Source organism: Echinops telfairi, unplaced genomic scaffold (assembly GCF_000313985.2).
Source record: "Echinops telfairi isolate 266 unplaced genomic scaffold, ASM31398v2 ScPeMD7_7458;HRSCAF=8496, whole genome shotgun sequence".
Lineage (NCBI taxonomy): Eukaryota > Metazoa > Chordata > Mammalia > Afrosoricida > Tenrecidae > Echinops > Echinops telfairi.
The window spans coordinates 25,157,666-25,174,958 of NW_022111358.1; the positions used below are offsets into that span (position 1 = coordinate 25,157,666).

The 17,293-nt window shown below is 57.1% G+C and overlaps 3 protein-coding genes and 1 long non-coding RNA gene across 8 annotated transcripts in view; 3 read left to right on the plus strand and 1 right to left on the minus strand.

Annotated features, from left to right (window-relative positions):
- The window catches only part of LOC101656290 (homeobox protein Hox-B7), a 7,223-nt gene extending 2,779 nt beyond the window's left edge, over positions 1-4,444 (plus strand). For 2 of the 3 annotated variants that reach the window (XM_030888209.2, XM_030888210.2), the window contains exon 2: positions 3,580-4,444. In XM_030888209.2, coding sequence (XP_030744069.1) covers positions 3,580-3,833 — 254 coding nt within the window. In that variant the 3' untranslated portion in view covers positions 3,834-4,444. Of the gene's footprint in view, positions 1-1,072; positions 1,495-3,579 lie in introns of those variants that run through there. The other variant, XM_004707086.3, reaches the window with a different exon arrangement.
- Positions 4,445-5,052: 608 nt separating this feature from the next.
- LOC123522731 lies at positions 5,053-5,640 on the minus strand. Its single transcript, XR_006680950.1, has 3 exons — positions 5,493-5,640; positions 5,252-5,393; positions 5,053-5,150 (listed from the first exon to the last, which is right to left on the minus strand). It is a non-coding gene; the product is annotated as an uncharacterized LOC123522731 (long non-coding RNA).
- A 1,298-nt stretch (positions 5,641-6,938) lies between these two features.
- Positions 6,939-15,797, plus strand: HOXB6 (homeobox B6). Of its 3 annotated transcripts, none has more exons than XM_045299646.1 (3): positions 6,939-7,258; positions 13,489-13,981; positions 14,953-15,797. In XM_045299646.1, the coding sequence occupies exons 1-3, from the start codon at positions 7,082-7,084 to the stop codon at positions 15,210-15,212; spliced, it is 930 nt and encodes a 309-aa protein (XP_045155581.1). In that variant the 5' UTR covers positions 6,939-7,081; the 3' UTR covers positions 15,213-15,797. The 3 variants fall into 3 exon arrangements, with proteins under 3 accessions (XP_045155581.1, XP_045155582.1, XP_004707144.1); XM_045299647.1 differs by having other exon boundaries at positions 7,175-7,258; positions 13,457-13,981; XM_004707087.2 differs by lacking the exon at positions 6,939-7,258 and adding an exon at positions 7,265-8,012.
- Positions 7,220-17,293, plus strand: part of HOXB3 (homeobox B3) — a 55,350-nt gene continuing 45,276 nt past the window's right edge. The window contains exon 1 of the mRNA XM_013005773.2: positions 7,220-7,258. The gene's annotated coding sequence lies outside the window, so the exon portion shown is untranslated. The remainder of the gene's footprint in view (positions 7,259-17,293) is intronic.

Below are 17,293 nucleotides of genomic sequence, written 5' to 3' on the forward strand. Positions count from 1 at the left end.
GGGGGGGGCTGTAAAGGTGCGGGACACAGCTCCTGATCATGCTTATTCCAACCCCCCTCCAGCCTCTGGTTGTGGGAGGGGGGAGTGGAGAGCAGGAGGAGGGATGACGCTCTCCTCTCTTCTTCCCGGGACCGTGTGGCCTCCTTCCCCCAGCTCCGAGGCCGGCCAAGGCTGGCAGCCGGCCTCTCTTTACTGCCGCTTCGGCTTCCCTGGCGGCTGAGACCGCGGTGGAGGCATCCGTCTGCCGGAACCGGAGAGAGGCTTGCCCTGGGCCGCCCTCCTCCCTTCCTTTCTCTCCCCACCCACCCCACCCCCTTCCTTTTTTATTTTCCAACCTTATTCTTTTCTTTCTTTTCCTTTTTAAAAAAAAAGTCATCCGAAACGTCAGCGTCCCACGTCCGTGGGCCGGGTCCCAGGCCTCTGGGACCTACCTAAGGCAGCATGCATCACAAACCCACAGTCAGTCCATCCCGCCCTTCTGTCTGGAGCGCCCAGGGAGCAGGGAGGGCAGGCTCTCTCATCCCTCACCTGGGGGGGAACGGACCAAGGTCCCCCCAAAGGCCCAGGCTTCGGGAATGGGCCTGGATTAATAAAGACCTGCCTTGCCCTGCCCCCAGTCGCGTGCATTCAATTCCTGGGTTTGTCTTTCCTTTGGAAAGGGACTGGGCAGGATGGCTGGGGCGGGGTTGGGGGGGTAGAGGGGGTGACAACACGGATCGCTCCGAGGTTATTTATTTTCCCTTTCACTCAATTCCTTCCTCCCCAAATCTCGCCTGCAAGCTGCCTCCAGCCCGCGGGGGTCGACAGCGGCCCTTGAGCCCCCAGCCCCAACCCACAGGGCTCGGCTTCCCCATTCATTATTGATCATATTTTATAAATCCAACGCCACACAATTTTTTCCACATTACCAGGAGCCGTGGGGAGGCTGCCGGTCATTGGTGGAGGGGACGTCACGTGGGCGGAGGTCACGTGGTCCGGAGAGGAAAAAGGGGGTCCTTTTTGGTGTAAATCTGGACTCTAATTCTGTAATATATCAAGGAATCTCGTAAAACCGACACTAAAACGTCCCTGCCTACAAATCATCCGGCCAAATTATGAGTTCATTGTATTATGCGAATGCTTTATTTTCTAAATATCCAGCCGCAAGTTCGGTTTTCGCTACCGGAGCCTTCCCCGAACAAACTTCTTGTGCGTTTGCTTCCAACCCCCAGCGCCCGGGCTATGGAGCGGCGGCGGGCGCTCCCTTCACCGCCTCGATGCAGGGCTTGTACCCGGGCGGGGGGGGCATGGCGGGCCAGAGCGCGGCCGGCGTCTACGCGGCCGGCTACGGGCTCGAGCCGAGTTCCTTCAACATGCACTGTGCGCCCTTTGAGCAGAACCTCTCCGGGGTCTGTCCCGGAGACTCCGCCAAGGCGGCGGGCGCCAAGGAGCAGAGGGACTCGGACTTGGCGGCCGAGAGTAACTTCCGGATCTACCCCTGGATGCGAAGCTCAGGTAACGCCGCAGCAGCCGGGAACGTTCTCCCGAGGGTTCTCCCCTGGCCCTGGCCCTGGCCCGCCGGCTCCCGCTGGGCGCGTCCAGAGTGCTCGGGCCTGCGGTGGGCCCTGGAGACGCCGCCACCCCGGGGACGGGGCCCCGGCGCGCTGCCCCCGCACTGGTTGGGCTGGGGCGCTCCGCTGGCCCAGCTCAGGGCGGTCTGTCCGCCCGCGACGCTGCGGCGCGCAGAGCCCCTAGCTCGCCTTCCACCCTTCCCCTCGGCCTTTTAGCTTTAAATATTTATCAGCCGCGCCGCACGGGCTGGAGACCAGGCTGTTTGTCTTTTGGGTTTGCAAAGAATAGCCGTTAGGGTCTCTCTCCCAGGCGCCCCCCCTTCCCCGCCTCCCTACCGGGGGATCTCAGCTCTGGGTGTTTGCCCCAGCCCCAGCTTGGAGATGGTCTGGGGGAGGGGTCCCAAGCGCTGAGCAGCACTCCCCTCCCCCTTCTTTCCCAGCCAACCCTGCTCCCCCATTATCCCTATCAGGACAATTAGAGGTGGGCCCTAGAGGCCTGGTGGGAGGAGGGGGTAAGAGAGATGGAGAGATATGGACCCAGCCTGGGACACTGAGCACAGAGAAGCAGGTGGAGGGGGAGGGGCGGGGATAAGGCCCAAAGAGATGAGACCCTTATTCTCCCCACCAATGAACTTGGGGTATGGGCAGGAGAACTGTAGAAAGAGGTCCACTGAGGCCTGTGAGAGCACAAGTGGCTTCCTCAGGTGCTGGCCTTGTCAGGACTCCTAGATGCACCCCTGGAGAATTGGCCAACAAGTTTGGAGGTGCCATTTCAAAAGTTCAAAAGCCCTGTTTGTGGGAGATGGGTTGATACTACTGGGAGTCAAGACCCTAATGGATTCAGCTGTGTCCCAACTGTAGGAGGTCAGAGGCTCTATGGGATTTCCTGGCAAGCCTGACCAGACATCCTTCTTAACCTCCCTCAAGACCAGTGACCAGCTGGTCCCAAATAGCCAGAATTGGGGCCCTGGATGAGCCAGCGCTCAAACCGTCTGTCTTGGTGGTCACCTGCTCCATAATTCAACTGCTTTTCCGGTTGATTTATCAAAGCCCCGAGTTTTCTGCTTGAAAACATTTCAGCTTGCCTTTTATCGGACTTGAAATTAGGGGTCCTGGTTCCTCCTCCCCTGTCTCCTTCCTAGGAGGGCTGGAACCAGCACCTTCCCAGCGCAATCCTCCTCTAAACCGCCTCAGGATGCTGGGCCTAACCTGGGCAATATCCCTCTACTCTTTAGCCTACACACACACACACACACACACACACACACCTCCATACTTCAAGTTTCACCCCAATCCCGCCTTCAGTCCCACCTGTCCTTCCTGGAGGCCTAAGGATTGCTTTCTGGAGCGGACTGTCTGGTAGGCAACTGACAGGCCAGCCTGGCCCTGCCTGAGCCTCAACCACTCACTAGAAAAGAGCCAGCAAAGGGTGACTGCTCCCAGCCCAACTGCAAGCTCTAAGGCAATGTGCTAACTTTGACTTCCTCTTCTTTCCACAAGAGGCTTGAGGGGAGTGGTGGGTGAGACCGGATCGAGACCGGGCCCATGAGTCTTTTGTCTCCTTTTCTTCTTGGGAAATGAATCCAGGCCAAGCAGGAGCCCCCCTTCAAGGTCCCTGCCATCATGCCCATTGCACCTTTACTCCAAGGTCCACCAGAGCTAACCTCAAGAAGGGAAGGCTTGGGGTCCCTGTTTTCAAAGGGTGATAAGATTACCCCCTGCCGGTCTTCCATTCATCCTCAAGAGTCAGCCAGTAGGTTGCATTTCCCTAGGTTTCCAATGCCCAGCTTGGAACAGCTTTTGGGATAGAAGACTGGAGTACCTTCCATGGGAGGCCTGTGGAATGGTCTGCAGCACTAAGGGGAAAGGTTCTATGCCAGCTGGGGTCTGAAAAGCGAAATTTGGGTTTGATGGGAAAACGACCTTCTACTTTAGTGCGCGCGCGCGCACGCACACGATTTAGACCGTGGTGGGTACTCTCCCGGACCCTTCTTGCACTCATGTATTTTTCTCCTCTACATGTGCTCAGGGACTGACCGCAAGCGAGGTCGCCAGACCTACACCCGCTACCAGACGCTGGAGCTGGAGAAGGAGTTCCACTACAACCGCTACCTGACCCGGCGGCGGCGCATCGAGATCGCGCACGCGCTCTGCCTGACCGAGCGCCAGATCAAGATCTGGTTCCAGAACCGCCGCATGAAGTGGAAGAAAGAAAACAAGACCGCCAGTCCAGGCACCACCGGCCAAGACAAGGCGGAGGCGGAGGAGGAAGAGGAAGAGTGAAGGACAGATAAGGTGTAGAAGAGGAAAAGATGAAAGAGAGAGGAGAGAGACAGAGGAGAGAAAGAGAGAGGGAGACGTGTACATTCATTCACACTCTGGGAACTGAACCAGGAAACTTGACTCAATGAGAAGGGGAAAACCCCTATTTCAGTGGAAAGCAGTTTCTAAAAATGTCTAGAGAAGACGTGAGGAAATTTGGGGTTCTTAACACTGAAAAAATATATACTACCTATAGGAAAGTTGGTTGGGGTTGTTTTTGTACGATATGTGAAGGACTTTGCATTCTTGTTCTGTAGCTTTCTGGAATTTACCTCCCCTTTTCTATGTGGCCATTGTAAAGTCTTTGTAAAATCCTGCTGGTTTGTAAGCCCCTGTTGATGCTGTCTTTGTTGATTGTGGGTCCAGACTAAAGTGTGTGGTTCTCGCCTTTCACCTTCTGGGTAGCAGCCCCCACTCCCCTCTCCAGGGGCCTTAGTGAGCCCTACGGAAGATTGTGTAGCTCGCGTGTTCCCACTGTGCGCCTGCCTGCTGCTTCCGCCAGCCCTGTGTGTTCCTCTCTACGTTCTGCGTGTAGCTGAAGGGTGGAAAAATAAAGCATAATTAAAAATAAACAGTGGTCCTCTTTTCAGTGTTTTCCTAAGGCTGGGGAGGGTCCGCCCAGTTACGAATGGGTGGCACAGTTCCAGCACCCATTGCTTTTTGCATTGGGGTCTGCTCTCTTTCCTGATGCCCCTTGCTTTGAGGGCTGCAAATGGGCGAACCCTGATAGCAGATGCATTCTATTTGCAGCTTTTTACACACCTGGACACATACCAATGCATAGGGTCATACAGATTTATTTAGAGGTTGACATCACCTATAAATAAATCCCTACATCTTCACATCAATCCCCAAATACATACATACTGTATACACACACTCACAAGTAAGCATAAGCACACAGGTTTTCACACAATTCCAGCTCCATTGGAAGGAAGACATATTCACATTCACACGCACATTCACTAGCAGGCACATTTATACATACTCATAAATGCACATTCACACATTGGCTTATAGACACAGGGATTCACATTTGCTCCCAAGTAAACGCATCCAGGACTCCACATGCTCAGTCAAGCACACTGGAAAACAAAACAAAACAACCTCCCCACCCCACCCCACCCCCAGTTCCACAAATCATCTTCCTTATCCAGGCCTTCAAGCCAGACTGCGGGTTCTGAGAACTGGGTGGCCCCACCGCTGCCGCCGCCGCCGCAGCCACCGCTGCCGCTGTAATCTGGACGCCAGAAGAGCAGAAATCCTAAATGCTGGGTCCTGTAGGGAGGAAGGGCGATAAAGAAAGAAAAGGTGAAGACCCGCATACATCCCTGCCTCTTTGACGGGCATTGGGCAAAGCAGGCCCACTAGCCGCGGACCTTTCCGCGCATCCAGCGGCTTCCAAAACCCGGGGAGTTCGCTCACGGCTCCGCCTCGCTCGGTACACATTTTCAACAAGCGCTGCATTTGCTCCTTTGTCTTCCATTTATTTTCCTTTCGTTTATTTTAATTTGTCTCCTTCTGAAGGGACGCAAGAGATCCACATAAAAACTTAAACAATATAAATATATTTATGTAAAGATCCCAGGAGCAAAAGAGCCTCAAACGGCTCGAATTTACCAGGCTAGTAGGGCCCCGCCCTGGCCTCCCTGAGCTGGGCTTCGGCCGCCTTCCTCCGCGCCTTTCTGCCGGCTCTCCGCTCTCCTCCGCGCCAGCTACCTGGGACCTTTTCCAGAGCACAAAGAGTGAGAGAGAAAGGGGGAAAACTATTTGGGCGGAGGTTACGCTATTTCCTTTCATACATTCAGACGCTGACAACTAAACTAAAAACATGGCGGTATAACGGAGAACCTGGGAACCAGAGGGCCGCTGTTTGGGGTCCTTTTTCTTTTTCACTACCAAACATCCCCTCCTGGCTCAACAAAACCCCTGGAAAAAGGCCTCACCCTCCAGAACTGATTTTGAGTTTTTCTTCCACCGTAGACCCTGGATTGCCTGAACCGGAAGAAGCGAACAGTGTTGGAAGGGAAGCGCGCCGCCGGCGTGTTCTGGAGCACTTGTTTCATTTGAATTTGCAATAAACAGCCCCTAAACCTGCAAGTCCCCTCTCAGCGACTGCAACCCAGCCCTGGAGGGGAAGACCGAGTGAGCCCTCTGGGTGCGCCCAGGCAGGGTGGGGCTGGAGAGACGAGGATCTGGCCTTCCCCTTTCCCGAGAATAGGATGGCCCGACCTTCTGCTTTGGCCCCTGCCCAGACAACTTTCCCTCCTGGATCAAAAGCTAGGCCTGGGGAAGTGTAGGGAGGGTGCTCTTCTCTGGCCCTGCCAAGCTGCCAGCCTCACAGGTAGGGGGTCCCACCTGCTCTGGGGAGGGAAAGGGTGGGGCCATGAGGAGGGGAGAGCGAACCCCTGAAGCTTTCATTTTGTCCTGGTTCAAATGGCAAGTCTGTACCTCCACTGTTATATCCACCTCACCCGCCTCCCAAATGTCGGAGAAGACTCCCTGTGCCTGGGGAAAGGGAGGTGAAATTTTACTAGCCCATGGAAACAGGGCTCCTGAGAGCAAAGGAAGGGCTCAAAAGGAACCTTATTCCCAGCTGGCCTCTGGCGGCTCCTCCGCCCTGATTCCCAGCACCCCAAATCTTACCCCTTCTCAGATTGGGGTTTCCCCAAAAAGCGAGAAGGAGAAGAAAAGAAGATGGCGACTGAGAAAAGGGCTGCTGGTGGAGCAGCCATGAAGAAATGCAATAAATTCCTTGTTGTTTTATGAAAATTTACAACTTTGTGATAGAAGTTTATGAGTGGTTGAATCCAGCGATTGGCCGGCGCCGGTCATGTGGCCGGGCGATCGTGAACATGAACTTTTTATCATTTCCCTGGTGGTTATAATGCAGCATTCTTTTGGACACCACACCTAGGTCGGAGCACTGTCGTCCTTCAGGGCGCCAGCCTCTTGATATTTTTATACTTCGGTATCAGCTCGATCGAGTGAAAGGGAGAAAAGACAGAGGGGGGAGCGGGGAGAGAGAGAAGAGAGAGAGGGAAGGAGGGGTGGGCATTACACAAAAGAGAGAACCCAAAATAATTTTAATTCCTAAATTAATTTGCTGGCTGATCTGGGATTTTAGTCATCATGGAGGCTAGATGGCAAAGCGGCCCAGGATCGCAGACTGATACCATTTTTCAAAACCAGAACTTACTCCATTTTCTATGCAAATGTCAGAAGAGCGAAACACCCTCTCTTCCCAAGTCAGAGAAGGGGAAGCAACGGCTCTCAGGTTGGGACAATATTATCTGGAAGCTGAAGAAGAAACCGAACGCTCTTCTCCCCCCTTCCTCCCCACCCCTTTCAGTCCGGTGTGTGTGGGGAAATCAAGATCTGCAAAGGTAAGGGAGCTTCGACAATTCTCTTGTTCTTTTGCATCGATTTTGTTGAGGGGTGGGGCTTCGACTTGACTCCCCCCCCCCTCAAGAGAGGGCTGAACCCCACCTCTGGGCGCTGCAGGGAGAGGCTTCCCAGCAAATTCGGTGGCAGAGAGAGAGAGGGGTGGCTGCTTCCTGGAGGGGGAGCCAAGACAGGGCAGATAGGAGGAGGAACCGAAAGGGGTCACCTAGGCAAGTTCGGTATCGCCTTTTTAAGCGAGGATAAGAGGCTCTGGAGAGGGGCTGCAGGAGAGAGGATGGGGGTGTCTGGGATTCCACAGCGCCCTGCAGAAGCCAGTGGGTTTGTGGGGGTGGGGGGGGAGCTCCCTCCCCCCTCCCCCTACCCTCTTCTTGTCCCAGCCTCTCCCAATTACCCCGCGCAGTTCTCTTGCCCAGCGCGGTCCGGCAGTTTCCCCAGCATCTTTGGCATGAGGGGCGGTGGCGCTCAGGGACGTCCTGGTCTCTGGAGGGCCCCGGAATCTCCGCAGAAGCTGGCGAGAGCAGGCGACAGCTATAGAAACACAGAAAAAGGACAATTCACAGAGAAAAGCTCACCAGCTCCCTTCGGAGACGTGTGTGAAATTGAAGGGCTGTGGGTGGACACACCCAGAGCCAGGGCGACCCTCCAGGAAGGCTGCCAGCGAGTACCCAGGTCCCTCTCCACTCCCAGAGGAGGGAGCCTCGCTCTGCCGGGAGATGGGTTTGTGGTTTTAAAGCGGTAGGTTACAGCATGTTGATTTCTCTGTGCTATGGGTTCCATTACTTGTGCTATATTGGTATGGGGGGTAGGGTGTGTGTGTGTTGATTTCGGTGGAGGAGCAAAAAAAAATGTCATGTGGGTGTCTGCTGTGGAAACAGTGTTCTTTGGCAAACTTTCCTCAAAGCAAATGTGGTGATGGGGGAGAAGTTCTTTCCCGCGCTGTTGTTTGTGGCTTGTAAACAAAGAAAGAAAAGAACCCTCACTTAGGGGGTCTGGCAGCGGTCTGGGCTGGGAAGCCGCCTGGCCTGGAGCGCAGACCGGCCAGGCCAGTCCCTCCAGCGCCGGATTTCACCTTCCCACCTAGGCCTTCCAGGGGGCAGAGAGAAGAGGGGCTTTGAAGCCGGGGGACGTGGGTTCCTAAAGTAGCTAGTCGGGTGGGTGGGGGATAGGAGGGCCAAGCTTCGAGCTGTGGACAACAAAATGGTGCGCGGGGTGGGGAGGGTGTATTCTGCAGAAGCAGCGGCGGGGCCATGTTGGGCATAGAGGGCAGGAGAGACTGCCATTTAGTTTGGTTGACATACATTGGTGACTGCTTTTCTCGGTCTTAAAACCAGATTCGGAGCACTGGGTCTCGGGCTTCGCCTTGGGTTGCGGGGGGCGGGGGTGGGGTGCGGCGGGGGGGCGGTGTGTGTGGGGTGTTGGCCTTCTGACTGAGATGGCGCGGGAAGGACGCTGACACTTGTGGCGCGGGAGGGGAAGCCTGGGGGCCCAGGAAGATGCCCTCTGGGCAGTCCGGGCCTGGGCGCCCTCGAGGGGACAGCTCGGCTGCTTCGCGAGCAGTCTCTCGGCGCGCACCCACGGCACGGCACTCGGGCCTCGTCTCAAAGGACAAATTCCCCAAAGCCACCCGGACGGAAGGTCTTTTTCTCCCGTAGTCTTGGCGGGTTATAAATTGTCGCAGACAGTTTGCTGTGACCCAAATTATGCGGTTTGCTGCCATCTACCGTCCGCGCCGAGACACGCGGCTCCGGCGCCGCCAGCCTGCGACGCGGCGCGAGCCGGCCCGGCGCGCGGGGTCGGAGGCCCGGCGTTGCGGCCCGAGGGGCGCTCTCCGCCGCGTGCGCTCTTGGCCGCCGAGGGTGGCTTAGAGCCCCGGCGCCCCGCGCCGCCTCCGCGCTCCCACGCGGGCGGGGGAAGCGGCTTTTTCTGGGACACGTTTCTAGAGGACTAATACTGCATCCGGCGGGCAGGGGGCCCTGAACCGCAGCTTGGGGAGACGAGTGGCGAGACGCCTCCCCCATGGGCGCGAGAGGGGGTCCGGCCGCTGGGGCGATCGGAGGCCAAGGCTGCAAAGGTTTATTTGGTTTTCTTCTCAGCCAAGGGAAGGGCCCGGCAGGGGAGGCGCCGGGCGGCAGTTCCACTTGGCTGTCAAAAGACAAACCAGGCCTGTGTTCCCCCGCTCGGCTGGGGGGTTCTTGCCAGTTTCGTGGCTGGTGGGTCCGTGGTAAAGGAATGGAATCGAGTTTTCTGGAAGTGGTTGGTGTCTGCAAGTGAGTGTTCGGCCCCTCCCCCATTCTAGATCGTTTGGAGCGAAATCCAGGCAATGAAGCTGCTGGTGGGGGGTGGGGTGGGGAGTGGGAGTGGAGAGGAATCATTCAGGAACTGAACCATTGTGATTTGGTTCCGGCCGACCCCTCTCATCCGCTTAACCTGGTTGCTTTCCCAGGAGAGGGTGGGGAGGGCAGGGGTCCGCGCTGCCGCCGCCGCCGCCGCCCGTTGGAGTATTGGCCCCAGTCTCTTGGGTTACTGATTAGCTCGTGCTTTCAAGCCGCGGGAGGAAGCTCAGGCCACTCCTTTCAAGGTGCAGTGGCTCTGGACCCTGGGCGGGGGTTCCAGGAAATTGCCTACGGTGCCGGCCGAGGTGTGACAGGGGTCTGGCCTCAGCCAGAGCCTGAGTTGCTGCTGTGGTCGAGGGGCTGGCAAGGGCTGGGGGCAAACACCGCGGGGGCACGGGGCCCCCAGCCCTGCCTGAGACCTCCCCTGGGGTCTGGGCCACAGGAGCTGCCCTCGCAGCATCTTGGCGGCGGCAGGAATGACACTGTGGCAGTTCGAAAGTCAGCCCGCCCAGCGGGGCATTGCTGGAGGCTCCCGGGGGAGCCTACAGGGAAGGACATGGGGCCCTAGCAGATGATTTCTGGTGGACCTTGGGCAGGACGGGTGGGGAGGAGACGTCCAGTTGGAATTACACGTTGGGCCTTTTAGGCTGCCCACAGGCTCACTGGAGGAGAGGGAGCAGGAAGAGACCACCCACTCCCCCTCTACATATCAGAGATGTGCCGGTCATTTGCATAATGGAAGTAAAATCTTTGTACAGCTCTTTGGATGGGTGGATATTAAGCAAAGTGCCCCATCCAACTTTAGGAGTGGGCCACCCTGTTCCCTCCTGGGAACACTACCCCCCAAACCCCAAGAATCCAGGGCAGGAATAGCTTGAGAGGCTTCAATCTCCCAGCCTAGCAGGAGCTGAGGGGTGTGTGTGTGTGTGTGTGTGTGTGTGTGTGTGTGTGTGTGTGTGTGTGTGTGTTTATTGGGGGGAAAACCCACAACCCCAAGATCCTGAGAGGGGGAGCCAGGGGGGAGCCTGGACAGTGTCTACACACACACACACACACACACACACACACCGTATTTACAAGCATGTGTACTTCGCTATGGTTACTGGTGCAGGCGAAACCTACTCCTGAGCCTAACACAATTTCGAAGACATTTCCCTGGGAGCCAGAAAGTGTGGGTGTCTACTAGACTGGCATCACAGAAAATAATAATTCTCAAAGGTGCCTGTGGGCCAGCTCTACAATCCTTCTGTTGTCTCCCCAAGCCTTGCTACAGCGAGCCATACACAGCCTCCTTGACGTGGGGAAAGACTCCCCAGGAGGGCAGACTGGCTGTGTCCTCCTTGTGTATTTACATATTCCTCTGCAGAGACAGATAGAAGGGATGGACCAAAACCACAGACAAATTCGTAGAGATCTGGCTCCAGGAGCCAGGCAGCCTCTGGCCAGGCCCTTACACGGGCTGCTCTTTCTCCCAAACAAATGGATCAGACGAATAAACGCTCATAAATACCTCTGGGCTTAGATAAGAGAGATGAGGCGCTATTTCCTTTCATGCCTGACTCCAGGCGCCCAGGCCCTGCCTTTCAGAGGCTCCATCTCCCTGCAGGCAACCTGCAGAGGTGAGGCTAATTTGGGGACTGCTTGGAGTCCTTGCATAAGGTAATTGTTTTTGTCCTCAGAACACGAGAGAAGGCCCATGCAAGTGTATACATTTGTCTAGGCCCCATAAGGAAGCCCACAAGGGGCCCAGTTCTAGAATTGATATTGTGGCCGTTGGAGGAGGAGGCAGGCAGGACTGAGGCCCAGAGCCCAGCGTCAATGGCATAAAGGACAGACATGCACCCAGGCACTGTCTTTTACCAAATGGCTCCCATTCCTAGTCTCTAGCACTAAACACAACCACAGTGAGTTTGGTTAATTTCTGCTTTTCCATCATTAGAGTATTTGGGTTTTATTTCTCAACTCCTCCTCAAAACCCCATAGAGCCTGATTAAGGTGTGATGGAGGGCCATCCAGTGTAGCCTAGATGTTGCCCTGAGTTCAAGGAGCCCTGGAGATGGCTTTGCCAAGCCTGGCTCTGGTCTCCCCGACCTCAGCTTTCAATCACCTTCCCTAGTGTCTTGGGCTGTCTTTGGCGGACAGAGCTGGCCCACAGAAAAGGAGTCCAAGGGAAGAAGTCAACAGAGGGACAGATTTGCCCAACAGTAGACTGCCCCACACCTTGCCCCCCCCCCACTTCTTGTCCCCAGGTCAAAGGCTGTCACCATTCTCTACCTGGTCTCTGTGTCCATATTAGAATTAGTAAGGCACTCTGGCCCACAGGGTTTGGGGGGGGCGGGGGGCGATGCTCACTTTCTTTTCCTAAGAGAGCCAGGGACACACATGCACTCTCTCTCAGCTCCATCCTCATAGAGTAGCAAACCTGGAGGTACAGACTAACCAGGTGGTACTAACAAACCTGGTGACACAAACACAGGGTGGGCGTGGGAGGGAATTCCAGAGAGGCAGACAGAAGGATGGTGTCTGGAGAAAGGGATACTGGCAGGGAGTTAGTTGCTAGCTGCCTGCTGAGTCCCCTAGGAAAACTCAAACATGCCCCCCCTCCCCTTAGAAAATTAAATCCAAACCACATCTTGGGAAAGAATTCATTTTTAGAGGTATTCCCAGTTTAGAGGAACTTTCAAGAGAGACCTGGAAAAGGGTTAAAGATTACTCTCCTCTTGGTGGTGTCTAATTGCCTCAAATATCAGGAGGGTTTGAAGACGTGAAATTGAAAGAGAAACCATTTCCTTCCTGTACCCAGATGTACCTGGATGTCTTTCATCCCTAAGACTCTGCACTACGATAGTATTGTGTCTTTGAGGTAGGGACTGAGTGAGAGTAGAAGGCAGCATAGAGCCAGGAGAAATAAAGGCACCTCATTCTGGCTCTTGTTAGGCCTGAGTGGGTAGGACACTAAGTCCCCTTCCTCGTACTGTGTCGCCTGAGGAGAGCAGCTGCGTAGTAGTCCCAGAACCAGACAGGACATCTTGGGCAGCAGCGGTAACCCCAGCCGCAGGCAGCCAAGCAGCTCCTTGCCTAGCTGAGACCTAGACGGGAAGCTGGGACTCTCCTGCACCCTTGCACAGTCTTATATCCCCCATCTTCTGAGCTCTCTAGGCAGAGGGCTTGGGCTTATCTCTCTTAAACCCTAGTTGTGGAGAAGCAGGAATAATGGGAGACCTGGACTTGAGGGCCAGGCAGTGGATCTGATTCACAGGAAAAAATAAAAACCAGATCTTACAACCTGGCACGGTGTTTCTTCGCTGCTCTCTTTTCTGAAAATGACGCTAATTAGAAACCCACCGCCGAACTCTCCTGCCTTCTACCCACCTCAACCCCTTTAAACAAACCTTCTTTAACTGGGTCTCAGTAGAGATTGAGGACATTCACCCAGCTCTCCTTCAAGAGACTGTGTCCAAGCAACTCAGGGGTTAACTTTTCTGAAAACACAATGAACTTTTTCCTATCCTGCGTGAGTGGAGGTGGTGGGGGGAGAGGATATATTTATTTAATCACTGGGGGAATGGGGTGTTCTTAATCCAAATGTTCCCTCCCCCCTCAAAGGCGCAGATCCTACGTAGGTAGAGCAGGACGCAGTTGTGTTATTGGTGGGGGGGGGTGGTAAGAAAGGAGAAGGAGAAGGAGGGGGGGAAAAGGTTGATAGGTTTGTGCGCGGGTCCCTCGTGCGAGCTGCGCTCCTCCTGGGTGCTGTTTGACAATTCCTGCCTCTGCCATTGGTCAGTGTTGGATCAGATGGTTGTATTTCCTTCTGGCCCTCACTGGCACCTCGCCATCCCCCCTCAGCTAAAACCCAATCTCGGATATACTACTAATAGGCGCGGCGCTCGGACTATAAAACACAACAAATCATAGACCCGGCGGAGCAGCAGCGACCGCGCGCGCCTCCCCTCCCAATGAGTTCCTATTTCGTGAACTCCACCTTCCCCGTCACTCTGGCCAGCGGGCAGGAGTCCTTCCTGGGCCAGCTACCGCTCTACTCGTCGGGCTATGCGGACCCGCTGAGGCACTATCCTGCGCCCTACGGCCCGGGCCCCGGCCAGGACAAGGGCTTCGCCGCCTCCTCCTATTACCCACCGGCCGCCGGCGGCTACGGCCGTGCGGCGCCTTGCGACTACGGGCCGGCGCCGGCCTTCTACCGCGAGAAGGAGTCGGCCTGCGCGCTCTCGGGCGCCGACGAGCCGCCCCCGTTCCACCCCGAGCCGCGCAAGTCGGACTGCGCGCAGGACAAGAGTGTGTTCGGTGAGACGGAGGAACAGAAGTGCTCCACCCCGGTCTACCCGTGGATGCAGCGGATGAATTCGTGCAACAGTGAGTGTCACTGCTCGCCGCCGCGGGTCCCCTCCCCAGGACAGGGCCAGCGGGCTCCCCCCTCCACCCGCCTCCCAGGGGTGCTAGGGGTGGGTCTCAGAGCTGAGAGGATGGGAGACCGGCGCCTGCACCAGGTCTGGCGCTCTGTGCTCTCATCCCTCCAGAGTTAGAAAGTTTGCAAAGTCCCAGCTGGACTCTGAACCAGGGGGAAGCAGTGGGCTTTTCAGGCGGGGCCAGACTGGGGGTGCCAGGCCAGGGTAGGAGGCCGGGACGACAGCCCCTAGCTTGGCTTTCCTTGGTGCCCCAAGACCCCAACCGGGGCCCCCACCCGAGGCCAGCTCCCTCCGAAACGGAGTACGTCATGGGAGGGGGGTGGCGTGGCGTGACGCCGGCGAGGGAGAGTGGGGTCTGTCCCTGACGGAGCTTCCCTGGGGTGGTGGCTGGGACAGATGAGGCACTAGGGAAGGGGAGTAGGCCGAGGAAGAAGAGGAAGAACGTGAGAGCTGGTGGGGGGGCGAGGCGGGCCCACAGGCGCCTGGGTTTCGAGCTGGATTATTTGTCGGCCTGAAGTCCCAAATTGATGTCCATTAGCGGGACATGAAAGTGAGGAGCCGTTAATGCCGGCTCTGGATCGATGGGCGTCATTACGGATTAAGGGTGGGCGGGGGAGAGCGGATGGATGGATGGAAAGGAAAGGAAAGGAGCGAGTCGCCAGGAAGAGGCACACCTGGCCAGCCCCTCCCCCAGGTTCAGGTGGGAGTTCCAACTGCTCCTCCCCTCCCCCACCAAAAGTCTAGACGCAGAGGGCAACGGCCCGGGACACCCCCAGGGAATCTGGCGGAGGCGCAGGAAGGGGGGGAGGGGTAGGGACGAGGAGTGGAGGGCGTCCCAGGACAGGCTGGAGGGTCGAGTGGGGGAGGGGGCTCCGGCCCGTTGAGTGCAGGCCTCAGCACCTCCTCTCCGTGTAACAGGTTCCTCCTTTGGGCCCAGCGGCCGGCGAGGTCGCCAGACCTACACCCGCTACCAGACCCTGGAGCTGGAGAAGGAGTTCCACTACAACCGCTACCTGACCCGGCGGCGGCGCATCGAGATCGCGCACGCGCTCTGCCTGACCGAGCGCCAGATCAAGATCTGGTTCCAGAACCGCCGCATGAAGTGGAAGAAGGAGAGCAAGCTGCTCAGCGCGTCTCAGCTTAGCGCCGAGGAAGAGGAAGAAAAGGCGGCCGAGTGAAGGCGCTGGAGAGAGGGCACGCGAATGGAGAAGCCTGCAGAGAGCCCAAGGCGTCGGCGAGACGGAGGAGGCTCTGCGGGCAGGCGGGGGCAGGGACTCGCTCCCCACGCCGCCCTCCAGCACCTCTCCCTGCGCCCCCGCTCGCAGAGACCCGCTCCGAGCCCCCCACCTCGCGGAGCCCCCTCGGCCCGGAGCAGGCTCCCCCCCCACCGCGGGAACTGAGGACCTGACTCACTTGATGTGTCCTGGAAGCAGAGCAAAATGCTCTTGTCCCTGTCGCGTCTCCTCGTGTCGTCTCTGTCCCCCCGTGCACGGTTCAATGGTAGATTCGCTGTCCCCTCAACGGGACCTCGAAGACTCCCTGACCCCAGACCTGTCGTCTCTCCCACCCTCGCCCGAAAGCCACTGGAAGGAGCACATACTACCTAGAAGTAAGAAGAGGAGCCTCAGAAGAAAACAAAGTTCTATTTTATTAATTTTCTATGTGTTGTGTTTGTAGTCTTGTCTTAGTTCTGGACGTGAAATACTTCGGTAATAATATTAATATTATGAATAATGATAATAATAATAAAGACGTAAAAACTCGCCGATCAGTCACCTCCGCTCCACCCACCCCGGGTTCCTTTTCTTCTCACCTCTCCCCCCCCCTACCTCCCCACAGTCACCCTATCTGCCCCTGTGGCGGAAACCCGGTAGCAAAGGCGGGAGCCATGGTCCGCCTGGAGGCCACCCCAGAGGGCTCTCCGGACGCGACTCGGAAATTACAGTTGAGATAAAGGCCGGAGCGGTCCCGGGGCCGCAGTGCCGCTCTTGGCTGGGGCTGAGGCTCAGAACAGCCTCTCCAGGGGGCAGGCTTTGGGGATACAGAGGGATCCTCTCACTCTCTCAGATTCTCGGTATTTTCCTCCTCTTTTGCCCGCCGCACAGGGGACGCCTCCGGAGCTCAGGCAGAAGCCGGGGCGGTGGGTTCTCACGGCGCTCTACTGTCCTCAGTCCCACTCATTGAGACCCCTGGTTCTTTGGCCTGCCCACATGGCTTGGCTCTGGTGGCCTTGGCCCTGGGCTTCCGTCACCCCACCCCCCGTGGCTCTGGAGACTGAGTCAGAGCCACTAGGGATCCCCAGGCCCCGCCGCTGACGCCTCCAGGAACCTCAAGGGCCCAGTAACCAGTGGGGACATCCGAAGTCTCCGGCCCACACGGGCACAGCCTTGCCCGTTCTCCCGAGACGTGAAGGCTGGAGGCCAAGTGATGGGGCACACGGGTCTGACCTCAGAACCCCAAACGACCGGTCTCTCCCCACCCCCACCCTCACCTGGCCTCCCAGCAGCCCTTCCTGTTTTTCTTTCCTACCTCCTCCCTTTCTCTCTCTTTTTTTAAATCTTAAAGAAAATAACCTCCCCAACAGAAGGGGTCCAGCTGCGGTGGGCGCCGGCCGGCTGCCCAGCTAGCTCAGCCAGGCCAGGCACACAGCAAGGCTCCTCCGTCCTTGGAACCCCTTCCTGGGAAAAGCGGTGGCTGCCCAGCAAACTCGGAAACTGCTCCAGCTGCGGGGCCATCCAGCTGGGCCTCCCAACTCCAACAGCCCGCATCTGGCAGGAGCAAGGGGTCTCGCCTTCACCTCAAACTCTCAGACACATGGTTTCACCCAAACCCCAGGCACTTGCTGCAGCAGCCACAGCTGCCTTTCGGCCGGGGACTAGGCCGCTGAGTCTCTCCCCCGTGCTCTTCCTCTTGGGTCCCTGTCCAGCCCTGCCATTTCCCGAGCTAAGAACCGGAAGGGCAGGAAGAGGATTCGGAACTTCCAGAGGGCCCAGGGGAAGTACAGGCTTCTCTTTGGAAGCCTTCGGGCGGCCCTGCCTGCTGCCTGGGTACAGGGCACCGCCGATTCAGCCCCTCCAGGAAGCTCGCATGGCCAGCCCCGGGTCGTCATTGTTTTCCACACACATCTTCCCGTCCCGTCTGTCCCCTGCACCCGGGCCCCCAACTTCCACCCTCGACTTGGAGACTTGCAAAGCCCGAGTAAGGGAAGAGCCACTGGATCTTTGATCATTTCATCTTGAGTGTTTTGGGTTTGTTTTTG